Here is a 17628-nt window from a genome sequence, read left to right on the forward strand (position 1 = left end):
TGGAAGTTATTATTTATACATAAAAGTACAGAATGTTCACTCCAAGGTGTTGCATTTTCTCTTAATAATGTGGCTTCTGATACTTATACATGATTTTCTTGTGGCGTCTACTTGGGATCACACATGGGAAGGCATGACGCAATTGTTTGTTTTTGCTGTATCTGTCATGCGCAATAAAATATACCTGTACTTAAGAAAATAAAAAACTCATGTAGGCAGACTCTGCTCTCTAATTTTCTATTTTATTTTTTTTTACTGGAATAGCGGGTTCGTTGATATTTTAAATCATGTTTTAATAGTATAGCAGACTAGCCACCCTATAGGAGACGGACTGAGGCTCATACACTCCATATTCAGTCACAGTTCCTTGCCCAACAGAAAAGAAGGCAAAATAGTTGGCATAGTCTCTGTCTCTTATTTTGTTGTTGTTCCTCTCAGATATCAGGGCAGAAGTTCAGTGTGGATCCTGCCATTTTCTTCTCATAATGCTTATCAAAGTTCTCATTCATAGCCACAGTGAAATGGTTCTTCCAGTCTCCAGGCATCCCTGTAGGACATCAAAGAAGTTCATGACAGACTCTGCACCCATTCAACCTGACCTTTCTACAGTGAATGGTTCCTAAGCCTAACCACATGATTTTCCCATGAGTGAGGGTCCCTCAGTCCCACTCCACCTGGTCTTTCCACTATGAATGGTCCCTCATATCCACTCCACTTGGCTTTCTTACCACAAGGCACACAGCATCCTTATGTTCCTTCCTCAAATGCTGCAGGCCCCACTGAGGTGCCGCACTGTGCTGAATCTTCTGCTCCAGGGTACACTCCTGGCTCTAGTGCACCCAACCCAAAGTCTACAGCTCGTTACCATCATGGACTTCCTTGGGGACTTCCTATCTTCCTTTCCCAGGGACAGTGAAAGACCTTATAAGATGTCAGTAACCTCACTGGAGCGGATATTTCTTGTGGAGTAAAATTAAAGAGTAAAGGCACCAGAAGTGACATTTAGATATCAGTGATCTTCTGCAAATTGTTGTACCTTGTCAGCCCAACAAAAGCTGTACTAAATTATTCTAGTGCTTTATTTCTACTGGTTTATTTAAATTATTTCTCTAAATTATTTGTTTGTTTCTCTAAATTATTCTAGTGCTTTATTTCTACTGGTTTACTACCCTTTGAAAAGGTTAATCTGAAATGCTTGACCATAATATCAAATTCTAGATTCCAACTTCAACAAGTTAACCAGAATATTCAGGAATGGGGTCACTGTTTTTAAAGGTAATTTTGATACCATCGGGAGAACTGGTATTGGGGAATTCCTAGTATAGCCTCCATTTTACTTTCTTGTTTGTAATTTTTTTGCAGCTATTTCTTCATGTATCTAGAATGTTAGCTTGTTGAGGACAGAAACTGTTCATTCATCAGTACACTCACACAACAGACCTTTATTGAGTTATTTTGAGGTGTGAGTCTCTGTACTAGGTTCTAGTGGAAAAAACTGAACACAGCTCTCTCTTTGAGGCAGCTTGTTATCTTATCTTGGAGATAGACATGAATGCCAATAGTTACAAATCTGAGTACTAAGTGCTTAACTGGGGTTTTGAACAACAGGGAGAGACAAAAGATAAGAGTTCAAAGCTGCTCAGAGGATGCACAAGCCTTCAAGGGGGAGTTCATGGTTGAGCTGGGTATTCTAATCAAAGTGAACAGCACCATCAGCATCACCTGAGTACTTGAGAGAAAGGCAAATTTGAGGGCAACTCCTGGACCCACAGAATAAGTATCTTGGAGTGGAGATCAGCAATGAGAGCTTTAGCAAGACTTTCAGAGATTCTAATGTGACTAAAGTTTCAGAACCACTGACGTTGACTTTCAGCAAACAGGCAGTGTGAAGGGAGCAGAGATTCAAAATTTAACTGAAATGAGTCACTTCTTCCTGAAAATTAGGTTTAAAATTATCTTAGCTTACAGGGCAGAACATTTTTTAGAATTGAGCTAAGGAAAAGAAATGCCACCAACCTTTCCTCATGAATTTTGAGATAGAGTGATTGAATATGTGAGATGGTATCCCAGTGTGGTTGGCCATGGGATTATCCTTCATTACATCAAATGAGGTATGGTGGATGATCTTGTTTATAACGTCCTCTGACAAAGTTTTCTCCAAGAATTCCAACACCTTGTGGATCTCATGTTTTGGATTCTGACCATGGAAGAAAACAGCATTGTGAAGAGAGGGGAAAGAAGAAGAGCTCGGCCAATTAAAGCAACAGCTCGTTTAACAGAATAACGTTGTCAGGAGGGTTTCTGGGTCTGACCTATAAGTCTCAGTGCCACTTACTTTTTTTATATCCTCGTAGAAGAGGTAGAGGATCCGGTGCGTGTCTTTTGCAGCCCACCATCCTTTCACATGGTCAAACCAGGACCCATAGAAAACTGGAAGAAGACAAAGCACTGTTAGTTCCAATTACCGGGAGAAAACCCAAGGCTATAAAATAAATTAGCCCTGCTTTGAAATAATCTTCTGTAACTTTCATTCTGGTTAATTAATGAAGTGGAAGTAATTGTCTACTATACACTTTGTCTATATGGTGTAAAGCAGAGATTTATAGTACACATTTATTATACGTGACTTTGCACACACCGACTATGTCTTGTGACATGCCTTAAAACATTAGGCAATAAAGTACTTCCCCTGTTCCTGGTAAACAGTGTTTAGTTTCGGACTCAACTAGTTCAGGCCATCAGATATAGGGGTAGGATCCTCCTGCTGCTTTCTCTGTATCGCTGCGCTATGAAGTTTGTAAGTTCCTGTTCCGAAAGAGACACAGCAGCAGCAGAAAGAAAAGTGCCCTCGAGGACAACATCTATTTCCAGCTGAGACTGCGTCTACGTGGTAAACACGGGATGCATTTTCTTTCCACCAGTTGGTAAGAGAATGCATGCACACCTGAGTTAGCCAGCAGCATATTTTATCCCAGGATATTTTAGTTCCCTGATAGGTTGTAACTTTTGGCAGCTTCCTGGTTTGGTTCTGGGTAATCATTATAAACACAGGAATTATCTTTATTCAGTGTGAGCTATGTTGCAAGCATTGTGCTAAGTGGACGTGAAGGTTTGTCTGAAGGATGATGGAAAACATTCTCCAGAGGAAAATGACCACAGACCTAGTGAGCAAGTGTGTGAAATGCTCTCTTTTGAATCAGGACGAACAGCGATGTACATTTTCAGTGACTCGAGCCTTGGCATGTCTCATGGTGACTGGTATCTGTGTCAGCCAGGTTCTCCAGAGAAACAGAGCAATAGGCAAATCGAGAGGAGAATACATTATTCCTCCTGTATGCACAGGGGATATATCCCATAATTCCCAGCGCATGCCTGAAACCACAGGTACCACCAAGTTATAATAGTGTATATGTTTTTTCCTCTACACACATTTGTATGTTACTTTAATTTATATATTAGGCATTGTGAGTGAATTACAACAAAACTAATAATAAAACAGAGCTATTATAACAATATTCTGAAATATATTCACATCTATGTGAATGTACTCTCCCTCTCTCTACCCTTTTTTCTCTTGAAATTCTGTAATATTTTTGGATTGGGGTTGACTGTGGGTGACTGAAACTGTAGAAAGGGAAACTAAGTAAAAAGGAGACTCATCCATGTATATGTATGTATGTGTGTGTTTTATCTATGTGCATTATATATATGTGTACCTGTATAATTTATTTTAAGCAATGGTTTTATCCTATGTATACATAGTTAAATGTACATATATAATGTTAATTATGTATATGTGGTTTATTTAAAGGAATTGGCTCCTGCAATTGTGGGGCTTAGTGTGTTTGAAATCTGTAGGGGACGCTGGAAAGTCAGGCAAGATTTGATATAACAACCTTGAGGCAGAATTCTTTCTTTTGGAAACCTGAGTCTTTTTTCTCTTAAGACCTTCAACTGATTTCATAAGGAACACCCATATTATTAATATTTAACATTATCTCCTTTTCTTAAAGTCAACTGATTATAGATGTAAATCACAATTACAAAATTGATAGTTTCACAGAAACACCAGAATTGCTGTCTGTTGAAATAGGTAGGTGCCACAGTCCAGCCAAATTGACACAAAGAACAGTAAGACAACCCAGGCCTTGGGAAAAATCATATAAGAAAAGAAGCTTGGATCTCCTCTTCCTCTGCTTCCTTCTACTTTTCCGGCTCTCAAAACTTCTCTGCATAAACATTGGAAATCTATTCACCTGGGGTGCAATCTAGATTTGTTTTTTTCTTATTGACATCTGTCAGTCAATTTTATTTACGTAGAGAAAATGTTCTAATGAGGTTATTTCTCTTGATTGTCACTGGACAGACATGCTTGGTGAAAATTATTATTTATTGACTTTTCCACAGATACCTGTTTTTATTCAGGTCGTGTTTTGGAAGTCACTTCATTTTGATTCTTCTTTTCCCTCAAAAGAATATGAATGTTGTGGTCAGGACTGGTTATAATGAAGCTCAGGTCCCTGATACAGTTCCTCAAGGATAGTTAAGTTGCTCAAGGACTGGGAGCTCTTAGCGTTACAACTCAGCCATTTCACTTATGGAAGTTCTAATTATTTGAGAGACATTAATGAAATGGAGGCGACACCATGTAATTTTCATACATTTGTCTAGGTTCTGCTCACTGCAGTTACAATGCAATACTATAATCATGTTTCTGTATTAATGCTCATACAAACATGTAAAAGATGGTCCTTACATCCTAAATCACCTTATGTAGTCATCTTAGTCTTTCTTCTGTCTAGAGATTGCTGTTTCCATGAGACATTCTTCTTCTGTGAAGGGTTTGAGATCCTTGCCAATCTGATTTGACACCTGGTCAAATCCAGTCAATTGCTGTTTTGAAAAGTGTGTTCACTGGTTCTCTGGACGGTGTGATCTTGTTAGTAAGTGGATGAGGGGTCATGGCTGCTAATTCTAATGTGAAGTTTCTGCAGATGAACAGTTCTAAGATTGTTCACTATGATCTATGGGAAAGGCTCTCTGTGGCTGTGCGGTGTGTGACTTTTGTAACTATACATGGTCGCCTGGCAGTCCAATAACACTGCTAGATTAAACCGCAGGATATCATCTCATGCCTTCACACTGCCAGGTCTTTCCATAGGAAATGTTGCCTCTTCTTATTTTGAAGTTGATTGTTTGAATCTCAAGTCAAAGATTTTGGGCTTTTTACATTTATCTCAAATCTTATGACCCTAGTTGACCTCAATGTACATTTGTATTCTATTTTGGAAAAATACCTCTTCTGCCTGGCTTTTCCAGTCCCAGATCATCAAGATAGGACCTCGTCAATCAGGATGTCTTTTGTACCTCCAGTTTACAGAGGTGCTTATTGTTAGAGTCTCCTGAAAGAGGGTACCAAAAAACCAGTTTGCACTCACCTTTTCCTAATACGAATTTCTCATAAAATTCTTCTAAGTTCTGAGGATCAGGCAAATAGGAAGCCATCCTGTGAAAGTGGTAGTAAGACACCAGGCAATCCTTGGGATTTCTGGCCACATAGACAATCTGAAATCAAGGGGAGGGAAGGAAGCCAGTGAGAGAAAAACAGACTGAGGAGAAATAGTCTAAGCGAGTGTTTCAGTACCATGGTAACTTTCTCCTGTAAGTTCATAGCATTAGATAAATTAAAATGTTAAATAAAGGGAACCTTTTTGACTCTGCAACCCTGATAGCCATGGAAAACACTAAGACAAAGGAGAGTGCCCCACTTCAGAGTGGTTTTGACGAACCAAACAAGCAAAGCGTTCTCGGGCATTCAGGGAACAGGCCATGAAATGGTGAGTTTCAACTGTGTCTCAATTAATTGAAAGAAATTTTCCAGACTCCTACAACAGGGGAAAGACTAGAGAGTGAGAAAACATTTTTGTGTATGCCATCTCATTTGGCTCCTATTAGGGTTAGTGTTAGGTAAAGAGAGAACAGGTGTTATCTTTCAATAGAAGAAGTAAATGACCTTCGGAGAACTGGAGGGACTCCCACTAATTCCTGCTTAGTACATGAGTGGGTCAGGCCTGGTCACAATAATTGGGACACTGAGTCCAGAGCTAGTTCCTTGATATTTGTATGAGACTCACAGGGAGGAATGTTGCAGACAGTGGTTCTCAAAGATTAGAGTGTCTTTGCTGATATGTGTGTGTGTGTGTGTGTGTGTATGATATATTATATGTTACATAGGTTATACATATAACTATATATGTGTGTACACACAGACACACACACATATAACATTGTTAGGACAGAGGAGCATAGTAATGTGATGACTGGAAATTCAGTACTGTTCAGTCAGCAAATGCAGAACAGAGACGTTAACCCTTCCTATGTGCCAGACAATGTTTAACCTGACAGGTATTGGGTACAATCAAGTCCCCACCTGTCAGGAACTCACAGTCTGATCATTGATGTAAGAAGAGAGAAAATTATAATGTAATGTGTTGAACCAAATGATGAGGTAAACCCTTGCACAGATACAAAAATATAGATACATAGAACTCACCCAGCCATGGAGACAGAGAAGCATCCTATAGGAGGTCTCTATGAAAAGACCAGGAGAGCAAGAAGGAATTGTTCAAGTAAAGATGAGGAGATGCTTGAGTCTAATGGGAGCATGTGGAAGGTGTGGGGATGATCTGTGTGTGAAAGGACATGTAGGATTTCAGGAGGACTGTAGTGACGATCAGGGAATGGGAAGACACTGGGGAGGAGATGAAGCAAGGTGCAGACTGTCAAGGGCATTGAAGTCATATGGGGATATGGAGGCATCTTCATCCACCTGTGGAAGTGTTTATAGTAGGGAAATGCCTTAGTCACATTTGTGTTTTCAGAAGAATAGCGGTTATAGGGAGGAGGGGTTGGAGGGGGCAGGTCTAGAGACAGGCTGACAAAGTGGGAGAAGAGAGCAGTGAGCTGACTTGGGTACAGTTGGTAGTGATGCAGGGTAGTGCACAGATTACAGGATGGGAAGAATGAACTGGACTTTGTGACAGATCAGATATAGAGGTGAGGGGGATAAAAATGAAGACAGGTTTGAGCTTAGTCCACGGAGTAGATTATGGAGGCGTGGAAGCCTTAACAAGGAACAGATTCTATACTTCTGCTTCTGAGGCCAGAAGAGTATCTTCTAGTACTTTGGCAGAGCAAAGCAACATGGTTTTATTTTTCAATGTGTTTCCCTCCATTCTAGCTCCCGATCCACTCTCTGATTTGGAGCAACAGAGACTCAATTTTGGAAAACTTGACCAAGAATTTTTCATGAAATATATTTAGAGGGAGAAGAATTTTAGAAAACATGGACTTTTGCAGATTTCAAATTTACGTAATCCATGATACCAAGAACTTTGTCTAAGAAAAATAGCAAATTATATTTTGGAAAATGTATTTGGAAGCATATTATTTTGAAAAATACCTTCAGTTTTATAGTTTATATCCCCAAGTTAGGGGAAGTTTGAAATACCCACTCTTTTTACCTTGCAGTTTTCTTTCCAGATAGATGGTGGAATCAGATGTGAAGGGAGATGTGTTTTTATCAGTCGTGGTGAGGACATTTCAAGAGCAATCACCCAATCTAGCAAGAAACAATTTACATTCTTTATTTATTCTTGCCAATCTCCCAAAATACTTGACTTCCATTTGTATCTTAGTCTCAAGAGTGATTACATTTTGTTTTCTACTCATTGGAAAGAGTAATTGTTTTCCACAAGGACATACAACGCATTCAGTCCTGTCTAACCTTCTAGGAGACTTTTTCTTATTTCCTTATTCTCTCAGCTTTTAGACTTTCAGGAAAGCTCTTTCTTGCCCTCAAATTATTCTGGGAATGTTCATTGTATATCTGGTTGTTCTTTTCCTTTCTCTTCTTTCTCTCTCTTTTGTTTCTTAAAAATCACACCCATCCTTTTACAATAGGCTGCCATTCTTGGAAGATCTTTGAAATTAAATTTATTTCTTTTTTGTTTTCCTTTTTCTATATTTTTTATTATACTTTAAGTTCTAGGGTACATGTGCACAATGTGCAGGTTTGTTACATATGTATACATGTGCCATGTTGGTGTGCTGCACCCATTAACTCATCATTTACATTAGGTATATCTCCTAATGCTATCCCTCCTCCCTCCCCCTTTCCCACAACAGGACCCGGTGTGTGATGTTCCCCTTCCTGTGTCCAAGTGATCTCATTGTTCAATTCCCACCTATGAGTGAGAACACTGATGGTAGTTTCTTTTGCTGTGCAGAAGCTCTTTAGTTTAATTAGATCCCATTTGTCAATTTTGGCTTTTGTTGCTGTTGCTTTTGGTGTTTTAGACATGAAGTCCTTGCCCATGCCTATGTTCTGAATTGTATTACCATCAGAGTGAACAGGCAACCTACAGAATGGGAGAAAATTTTTGCAATCTACTCATCTGACAAAGGGCTAATATCCAGAACCTATAAAGAACTTAATCAAATTTACAAGAAAAAAAAACCCATCAAAAAGTGGGCAAAATATGTGAACAGACACTTCTCAAAAGAAATTAAATTTCTTTCTTAAACTAAAATTGGTTTAGTTTCTTTTCACTTTTTTTTTCCATGGGAAATATTAGCTGTCTATCCACAAACACATGTAAAGCATTTTTCTTTCTGAAAGCCTTCTAGGAGATCTTTCTTTATTTCATGTTACTCACCAGGTTTTACACTCTGAGGAAACCTTTTCAGCTCCCACAGTGAATTCTGCGAATGTCTATGGTGTATCCCCCCTACTTCTCCTCCTTTTTCGTCAGAAATCACACCTGTCCTTTTACAATAGCAGATTGCTGATTTCTGGCCTTTCCACTGATTCAAACATATGAAGGTGAATACAAAGGAGAGGGAGTGTTCTTTATTGTAAAATTGGGAAGGAGAAGTATGACAAATATAATGAAAATCTTATTGGGAAGCCAAAGGCCATCAGCTTAGAACAGGAGGGAGCCCTGAAGACCCAATCTAGGGTTTGACTCGTTGGCCTGTGAACAATTTCACCTTGTGAAAGATGCAGGCTACTTCTGGCTACCACGGAAGCTCTGTTGAAGACAGTACACATTGCTCTGGAATCTTGAAGTGAAAGTCCTTTCTATTTTGGTGCTTATTACTCACCTGGTTTTTCTTTATGGGGAAATTTCAGTTCAAGGAAAGGATATCTGTGTAGAGAATGGTCTCTTTTGCATTTCTCCACATCACCATCATTTTGAATCATGTCTAAGATTTCTTGCATCCAATGTGTCCCTGAAAATATTTGAAGTAGTTCTTTAATTTTAGTCAACTGATCTTTCATTCTAAGTTATTGAATATTTTGAAGAAAGGGAGCAACATGAGAGCACTTGGAAATTAGATCAATGTTGCCAAGGCAAAAAATGAAGCTGTTGTATTGCACTTTTATCTATCTATCTATCTATCTATCTATCTATCTATCTATCTATCTATCTATCTATCTGTCTGTCTATCTATCTATCTATCTATCATCTATCTCTCTGTGTATCTAAGTATCTATCTATGCATCTATGTATGTATGTATATATGTATATGTCTGTCTGTCTATCTCCTTTTTACTCTATAGTCTCTCAACTATCATGTTTGAGTGAACCATTTCTGCATTTCCTATATTATAACACTTCATGCCTAAAAATGCTGTATCTCCCAATATGACATTCTGTTATCATGGTTGCTAAATGTTTCTCATCACATCTAGTGTATTATAAATCCTTAATAACATGAGGTACTCAACCTATGTTAAAATTTTTGCCTCTATTTATGAGGTAGGTCTTCATATAAGGAACTTTCCCTCATAAATTAGGGAAGAACTACAATTCCTCTAAATTCTTTTGCTTAATTACTTCTTTTTAGCCTAAGAGAAGAATAATAGTTATCTTCAATCATAATACAGAAGTTTTTCTTTCTTTTTGTTTTTTTCATCATTATGGCATCATGTTTTTTAAAATAAACGTCAGTGTGGTAAAAATTACATAGAATAGAATGAACCTATTAGAAATGTATAGTTTAATGAAATTTGACAACTGTATGTAGCCATTACAAAAGTCGAGAGTAGAACCTTCTATTTCAGTTATTCCTTTCCCCACTTTTAACTCCACAAAACTGCTGATTTATTTTTTGTCAATATAAATTAGTTTTGTAAATTGTTGAATATCATATAAATGAAACCATACAGCATGTCCTCATATGTCTGAATTTTTCACACACCCTCATTATTTTGAGATTCCTTTATGTTCTTGTATATATCTGTTTTTCATTTCTTTTTATTACTGAGAACAGTTCAACTTTATGGATAAGCAATGATTTGTTTATTCATTTGTATGATAATAAAAATTTAGGTTTTCTTCAGTGCTGGGCTAGTTTTGAGTAAGTCTGCTATAATATTTGTGTACAGGTTTTTGGGTGAATATAGATTTTTATTTTGGGGGTAGGGGTGAATCTCTAGGACTGAAATTGCTGGGTTGTTTGTTAGGTGCATGTTTAATTTTATAAGAAACTGTTCAACATTAATACCACGTTACATCCTCCCCAACAGTGCATGGGAATTTCAGTTGCTCCGTGTCCTTATCGACACTTATTATTTTCAGGTTTTTAGCCATTTGAAGTGGTGTGTAGTGGTATTTCATTATAGTATTAATTCACATTTTTTCATCATAAGTGATGCTAAGTATCTTGTTTTGTGTTTATTGGTTAATACTGAACCTTTTTGGTGATACATTTTTACATCTTTGCCCACTTTAATAAATTTAGTTTTTTTGTTTTCTGTTCTAACAGTTCTTTATACCATCTGGCCAGATATATGTATTGTAAATATCTTCTCTCCATGTGTGTCACATATTTATTTATTTATTTATTTATTTATTTATTTTTATATTATACTTTAAGTTCTAGGGTACATGTGCACAATGTGCAGGTTTGTTACATATGTATACATGTGCCATGTTGGTGTGCTGCACCCATTAACTCGTCATTTACATTAGGTATATCTCCTAGTGCTATCCCTCCCCGCTCCCCACTCCCCACAATAGGCCCCGGTATGTGATGTTCCCCTTCCTGTGTCCAAGTGATCTGATCGTTCACTTCCCACATATGAGTGAGAACATGCGGTGTTTGGTTTTCTGTTCTGGTGATAGTTTGCTGAGAATGATGGTTTCTAGCTTCATCCATGTCCCTACAAAGGACACATACTCATCGTTTTTCTTGCCTGCATAGTATTCCATGGTGTATATGTGTCACATTTTCTTAATCCCTTCTGTCACTGGATATTTGGGTTGATTCCAAGTCTTTGCTCTTGTGAATAGTGCCGCAATAAACATACGTGTGCTTATGTCTTTATAGCAGCATAATTTTAATCCTTTGGGTATATACCCAGTAATGGGTTGGTGGGGTTAAATGGTATTTCTAGTTAGATCCTTGAGGAATCGCCACCGATTCCTCAAGGTTGGAAAACACCGTTTTCCACAATGGTTGAACTAGTTTACAGTCCTACCAACAGTGTAAAAGTGTTCCTATTTCTCCACATCCTCTCCAGCACCTGCTGTTTCCTGACTTTTTAATGATTGCCATTCTAACTGGTATGAGGTGGTATAACTGGGTCTTTAGAAGAACAGAAGTTTTCATTTTGAAGAAGTCTAATTTATATTGAACTTACATTAAATGCAAACCATAACGGTTAGTGCTTTCCATTTTTTCCCCAAATTATTGATGCCTAACCTAAAGTTTGAAGCTATTCTCCTATCTGTACTTCCATGGTTTTATAGATTTAATTTTAATATTTTGAGGTCTGATGCATTGCACTTTGACTTTTTTGCATGCCCCACCAAGTAAGGGTCAATTCTTTATGTCTATCCTTACAAAAATATCACAGTCTTTTGAATGCTGAAGCTGAGTTAAATGTCAGGAAATCAGCTCATGTAAACCCTACCACTGTGTTCTTCGTATCAAAAAATTGGCTTTTAATGACAATTACATTTTCATATATATAAAAAATATTGTAATCAATTCATCAGTTTCTGATTGAGATTGAATTTATAGATTAATTTAGAAACAGTTGATATCTTAAAAATATTAATTCTTTTGATCCATAGATATGGTATGCTTCCTTATTTATTTAAGACTTATACACCTTCTCCCTGTAAGTGTTTTCACTTTGAAATCATGCACAGCTTTGTTAAATTTACTTCTGAATATTTCATGTTTTCAGGTGCGATTTATTTTATCAATGGTAGTTTTAAAATGTCATGTTCAATTGTGTGTTGCTGGAATGTGGAAAGATAATAGAGTTTTGTATATTGACTATGTATCTTATTGTGACCTCACTAAATTTGCTTAGTAGGTTAAATGATTTTTTTATTAAGCTCCTTAGTATTTTAGAAATCTATGATGTTTCCATTACACTACTAAATAATGTGGATTTTTTTATAGATGTCCCTTATCAGGTAGAGAAAGTTCCCAATTTGAGCTTAATTTCCTCTACTTTTTAATCTTGTTATGTTGGAACTTTAAATTACTTATTGTAGATCTTTCGTATACCTACATACACTTCCACTATAAGTGTAAGTTATACTTACCTACATATATAACATGTATAAAATTCATTTAAAAAATCTTTCGTCAAGTGCTAATTTAACTGCTTCTCACAAATTGTAATAGGCTCTTTTTATTATCATTCCATTTATAGTATTTTCTACTATCCTTTATAGTGATATGTTATTTAGAATTATATTGTTTTATTTCTAAATATTTGTGCATATATTTCTGTTGTTGATTTCTAATTTAATTCTAATTGTATTCAAATAGCATGTTCTGTATAATTCCAACTATTTTAGATATATTTGAGAATTTTTGTTTAAATCCCATCCGATGGTTTGCAGTTGTAAACGTTTCATGTGCACTTGGAAAGAATGTGGGTTCTGGTACTGTTGAGTAGAGTAGTATTTTTTAGGGTTCTAAAAATATCTTTAGATCAAGCTTGCTGATAATATGGTTAAGGTCTTCAAAATTTCTACGTATCTTTTCTACTTATTCTAGAAATTACTGAATGAGAAGTATTGAAACTTTTATTTATAATTATGAATGTATCTATTTCTCCTTTTAATTTTCACATATTTGCTTTATGTATTTGGAAGTCCTGTTATTTAAGTATACACACATGCAGGAATATTTTGCCTTGATGAATTACCCTTTTCATCATTATGAAATGTTTCTCCTTATCCTTAGTAAAATACTTGTTCCCTTATGATATAGTTATTCTAGTTATGGTATATGTATTATTTGTAGGGTATATATTTTCCTATTCTTTTCCTTTCAACCTATCATGGTTTATGTGTAAAGTACACTCTAATTGGGGTCGTTTAAAATGTTTTATTTAATAAAATAGTAATCATTTATTCACCATTTTGCATTCTGTGGTTTCAGTTATCTGAGGCTAATTGTGGTCTGAAATCATAAAATGAAAAATTTCAGAAATTAACCATTCATACGTTTTAAGTTTCATGTTGATCTGAGTAGCATAATGAAATTTTGGGCCACCATCTCCATCCCTCCTGGGATGTGACTCATTCCTTTTCCTGGCTTCTATGCCACCTGTTCGTTAGTCGCTTAGTAGCTATCTAGTATATTAGATTGACTCTTGTGGTATTGTAGGGCTTGTGCTCTTGAGCAACCCTTATTTTACATAATAATGCCCCTAAAGTGCAAGAGTAGCGATGCTGCATTTTTTTTACAAAGATTATATTTTATTGTTATTTGTTGGTAATCTCTTAACATTTCTAATTTATAATTAAATTTCATCATAGATATGTATAACACATAGTGTATAAAATGGTACAATGTAATTTCAGGTATCAATGTGGATGTTGAAATTTGCCTTTTACAAATAATTGGGAACTATACTACAATTGTCTGTGTAATTGGCTGTAAATCTTCCGCCTTACTATTTATTTTCTATATTTCCACCTTTATTCCTTTGCTATTCTTCTCCTGCCTCTTTTGGATTGACTGCATTTTAGAATTCCATTTGCCATATCTGGTAATACCACTTGGTTTTGTTTTTCTAACAGGTACTCTAGGGTGTACGGTATGCATCTCTATCTTATCCTAGTCTATGTTTAACTAACATTATATTATTTCATGTGTTATGTGAAAACTTTACAACAGTATTTTTTATTCTTTCTTCTGTTCCAAGCCTTATTTCGGTCATACATTTGACTTGCACTTATGTTATAAACTCTGTAATATGTTATCCTTTAAGAAATTTAAGAATGAGAAAAATTGTCTGTTATATCCTCTCATGTTGTTATTATTTCTGACATTCCTTATTACTTTGTGTAACAGATCTATGTTTTCAGTACTATCATTTTCTGTTACACTGAAGAAATTTCAATATAACTTTTTATTTTTTTATTTTTAGTGCAGCTGTGCTGGCAACACATTCTCTCAGCTTTTGTCTTTCTCAGAAAAAGTCTTTATTTCACCTTTATTTTTCAGAAATATTTTAAAATGTTACTTTTACTGTGTCATTGGAGTTTCAGGTTGAAAAATTTGTGGTAACAAATTACTACAAGATGGGTTAGAAGTTGGGCTTAACATGGCTGGTCCTCTGTTTAGGGTCTCACTAGGCTAAAATCCAGGTATCAGCCAGGGCTGTCATTCTCATCTGGGACTTCAGAGTATTTTGCCAAGCTCCTAGATGCCAAGAGATTTCAGTTGCTTGTGGCTGTAGTATTGAGATAACTGTTTCATCGGTACTGTGTCTTTTCATCTTTAAGTCTCTAATCATGCAGTGAACTTTTATTATACTTTAATTTTCTCAGACTTTCCCCTCTAACACATCACTCTGACTTCCTCTTTTTCTTTGAAGAGCTCACGTGATTCCACTGGGTCCATCCAGATAGTCCAAGAAAATCTCCCTATTTAAATATCAGCTGATTAGTTACTTTAATAGCAGCTGCAAAATCCCTTTGGGAATGTAATATGAATAACTGCAGAAGTAATAACAGAGGGCTAATGTCATGGGGATCAAAATTCTGCCCATCGTGTCCTGATTGGAGCACAAATGTCTCTCACCCTTGTATAATCTCTAGGGATTATATGACTAATAGATTTCTGGTAGCTCCTTGACTGATCTCATGGAGCTGGGCTCTATGCAAGTGCCATCTACCATTCAACAATAGACTCAAAGGGTCCTCTCTAAAGATATCTAAAGGTGTTTATTTGTGTAGTTCATTCTCTCTGGTACTCATACCTGCCAATAGCAGCCACTTCAATCTCTCAGAACTCCTATATCTGGCTCTTGAACTCAATGAGTTTGTTATGACTTTTTCTTTTGCTCCCTAAAACTAAACCCTGTTCAGAAAGCATCTTCAGTCTGAAGATGGAGACAACTGAAATCCAATGAGAGAAACCAGTGGTTTCATATATTTTATCCAGGACTGTTTTTTATTATGGTTAAAGGACACATCCAATCTTGTCCCTTCAGCATGGCTGACCAGGAGGATTTTATTTAATGTTCTCCCAGTCAGTTAGAGATTATTCTTTTTGATGCTCAAACTGTCCCAGATGTTGTTATTGTGAGCCCTTTCACATTGGTTCTTTTATGCTTCTACATGTCCCCATTAATTTTTTTTCTGGTTATTATATGTGCTTTATTTTCACAGATACTTAATAAAAACAAACAGTTCTGGGAATGTATACTGTTCATTTACTCCTTCAAAAAGAAGATGGAGAACATTCACCTTTCATATTCTGTTCCCAAGAGTGGGATCATCAATTCTTCTAATATCTGCGATTCCTTTTAATGGAGAACGGCCTATCAGAAGTGAGTTCTGGGCATTAGGTGTGCCTATTGTTCCTAGGATGTATTCCAGTCTAGGAATTTTTAGAGAAGAATTAGAAATTCTAAGGCATTTTAAATCAAAGTCAATCATTGAGGTTTTCTGAATGCCACTTATCTGGTACAGAGCAGAAAATTCATGACTGACATCCTCCAAGAACTTTAGAGAATTAGAAAATCAATTTGTGTTTAATATCTGGGATAATAGATTAACACTTAACAGTATGACATGTTTTTAGAAGGCAGCCTTTAGGTTTAGAAAAGTCATATGTCTTTCTATTTATTGACCTTATATTTGATGTATGTTATGGGTTCTGGAATGGGAGCATTATCTGACCTACTCCCAAGGCATTTAGAAATCTTTTCTGTTCTCTTCAGAGAGTGCTATTGGAAATTGTTGCCCTAGGGATCAGGAATGCTAAATGTCCTGCAACACTAAAGAACAGATATCCATAATGAGGAATTTTTTCTCTCCAAATCCCAACCATGCTTCATTAGTCAATAAGATTATGCAAACAATTTTTGTGAAAATATTGAATATTTGTATGTTTTGATACCCTTACCTGACTTTGGGTAAGTTGCCAGAATAAGATCATCAGGCTTGGCTTGGAAATTACAGATTTGATCCCACAATTCTTTGGTTAATTCCGGCAAAGGGACTTCATCTACTTCCCAGATGCTAAATAGTTTTAGCTCTTTTTCCATCGTGGGAGCATTTTTCTCAATCATGGCCATTGGGAATCTGCGAAGGGTATGATCAATACTAATTAAAATTTTTAAAAATTTTGTTTTATGGCTTATAGTATGGGCTATTGTCTTACTGCCGTTGATTAGAATAATATAAAATAAATGAAAGCTAACATATAACATGCTAACAAGTGACTGTATGTACCTTAATTATTTAATCTTCATAGCAACCACATAAAATAGGTAATATTTCCTCCATTTTCTTGATGTGGAAACTTGAGTAATTGTAAGTTTAATTAATTTGACAGAAGTAAAATAATCAATACCTCTTGGGGCTGAGATTTATACCCGTATAGTCTTCTTTCTACTGCATGACCTAACAACCACATTACCTGTTAATAGGGAATATAATGGCTTATGTGTCACATATTGCTTCATCATCTTCAAGATATTATTTTGTACAGTTAGAAGTGAGACCATTACATTGAAGAAAATTCAAAACAATGCTTTTAAGGTACATTCTATACTCAATTTGCTTGAATAGTTTTCACAGGGAAAATCTTCATAAAACAGTTTTATATAAAGATTTTTTTCAATCACTGAATCATTTTTGAAATTTTAGGCTTCTGTTACAGCATAAAAAACTCTCATGCCCAAAAACTCTCATGTCTATTAACTCTGGAAACTTGGAATTACGTTCAGGTATGATATGGTTTGTCTGTGTCCCCAAACAAATCTCATCTTGAATTCCCATGTGTTGTGGGAGGGACCCAGTGGGAGATAACGGGATTGTGGTGTCTGGTCTTTCCCAAGGAGTTCTCACGCTGGTGGACAGGTCTTATGAGATCTGATGGCTCTATAAGGGGGAGTTTCCCTGCACAACCTCTTTTTTCCTTTGCCTGCTGCCATTCATATAAGATGAGACTTTCTCCTCCTTGCCTTCTGCCATGAATGTGAGGCTTCCCCAGCCACATGGAACTTTAAGTCTGTTAAACCTCTTTATTTTTTAAATTGCCCAGTCTCGGGTATGTCTTTATCAGTCACATGAA

The 17628-nt window shown here is 36.3% G+C and overlaps 1 protein-coding gene across 1 annotated transcript; it reads right to left on the bottom strand.

Moving 5' to 3' along the window:
• Nucleotides 1–434: 434 nt before the first annotated feature.
• On the bottom strand, nucleotides 435–16627 carry LOC105554444 (sulfotransferase 1C3-like). The gene is made up of 7 exons (XM_012000933.1): nucleotides 16456–16627; nucleotides 9166–9294; nucleotides 7524–7621; nucleotides 5439–5565; nucleotides 2336–2430; nucleotides 2017–2197; nucleotides 435–547 (listed from the first exon to the last, which is right to left on the bottom strand). The coding sequence occupies exons 1-7, from the start codon at nucleotides 16625–16627 to the stop codon at nucleotides 435–437; spliced, it is 915 nt and encodes a 304-aa protein (XP_011856323.1).
• Nucleotides 16628–17628: the final 1001 nt, after the last annotated feature.

Source organism: Mandrillus leucophaeus, unplaced genomic scaffold (genome assembly GCF_000951045.1).
Source record: "Mandrillus leucophaeus isolate KB7577 unplaced genomic scaffold, Mleu.le_1.0 Scaffold1171, whole genome shotgun sequence".
NCBI classification, from domain to species: Eukaryota; Metazoa; Chordata; class Mammalia; order Primates; family Cercopithecidae; genus Mandrillus; species Mandrillus leucophaeus.

Coding starts and splice junctions, on each gene's coding strand:
- LOC105554444 (XM_012000933.1), bottom strand. CDS start 16,627: ATGGCCATGATTGAGAAAAATGCTCCCACGATGGAAAAAGAGCTAAAA. Junction 9,295..16,455: donor GGCAACTTACCCAAAGTCAG/GTAAGGGTATCA, acceptor AAATATTTTCAG/GGACACATTGGATGCAAGAA. Junction 5,566..7,523: donor TCTGGAAAGAAAACTGCAAG/GTAAAAAGAGTG, acceptor CCTTGATTTCAG/ATTGTCTATGTGGCCAGAAA.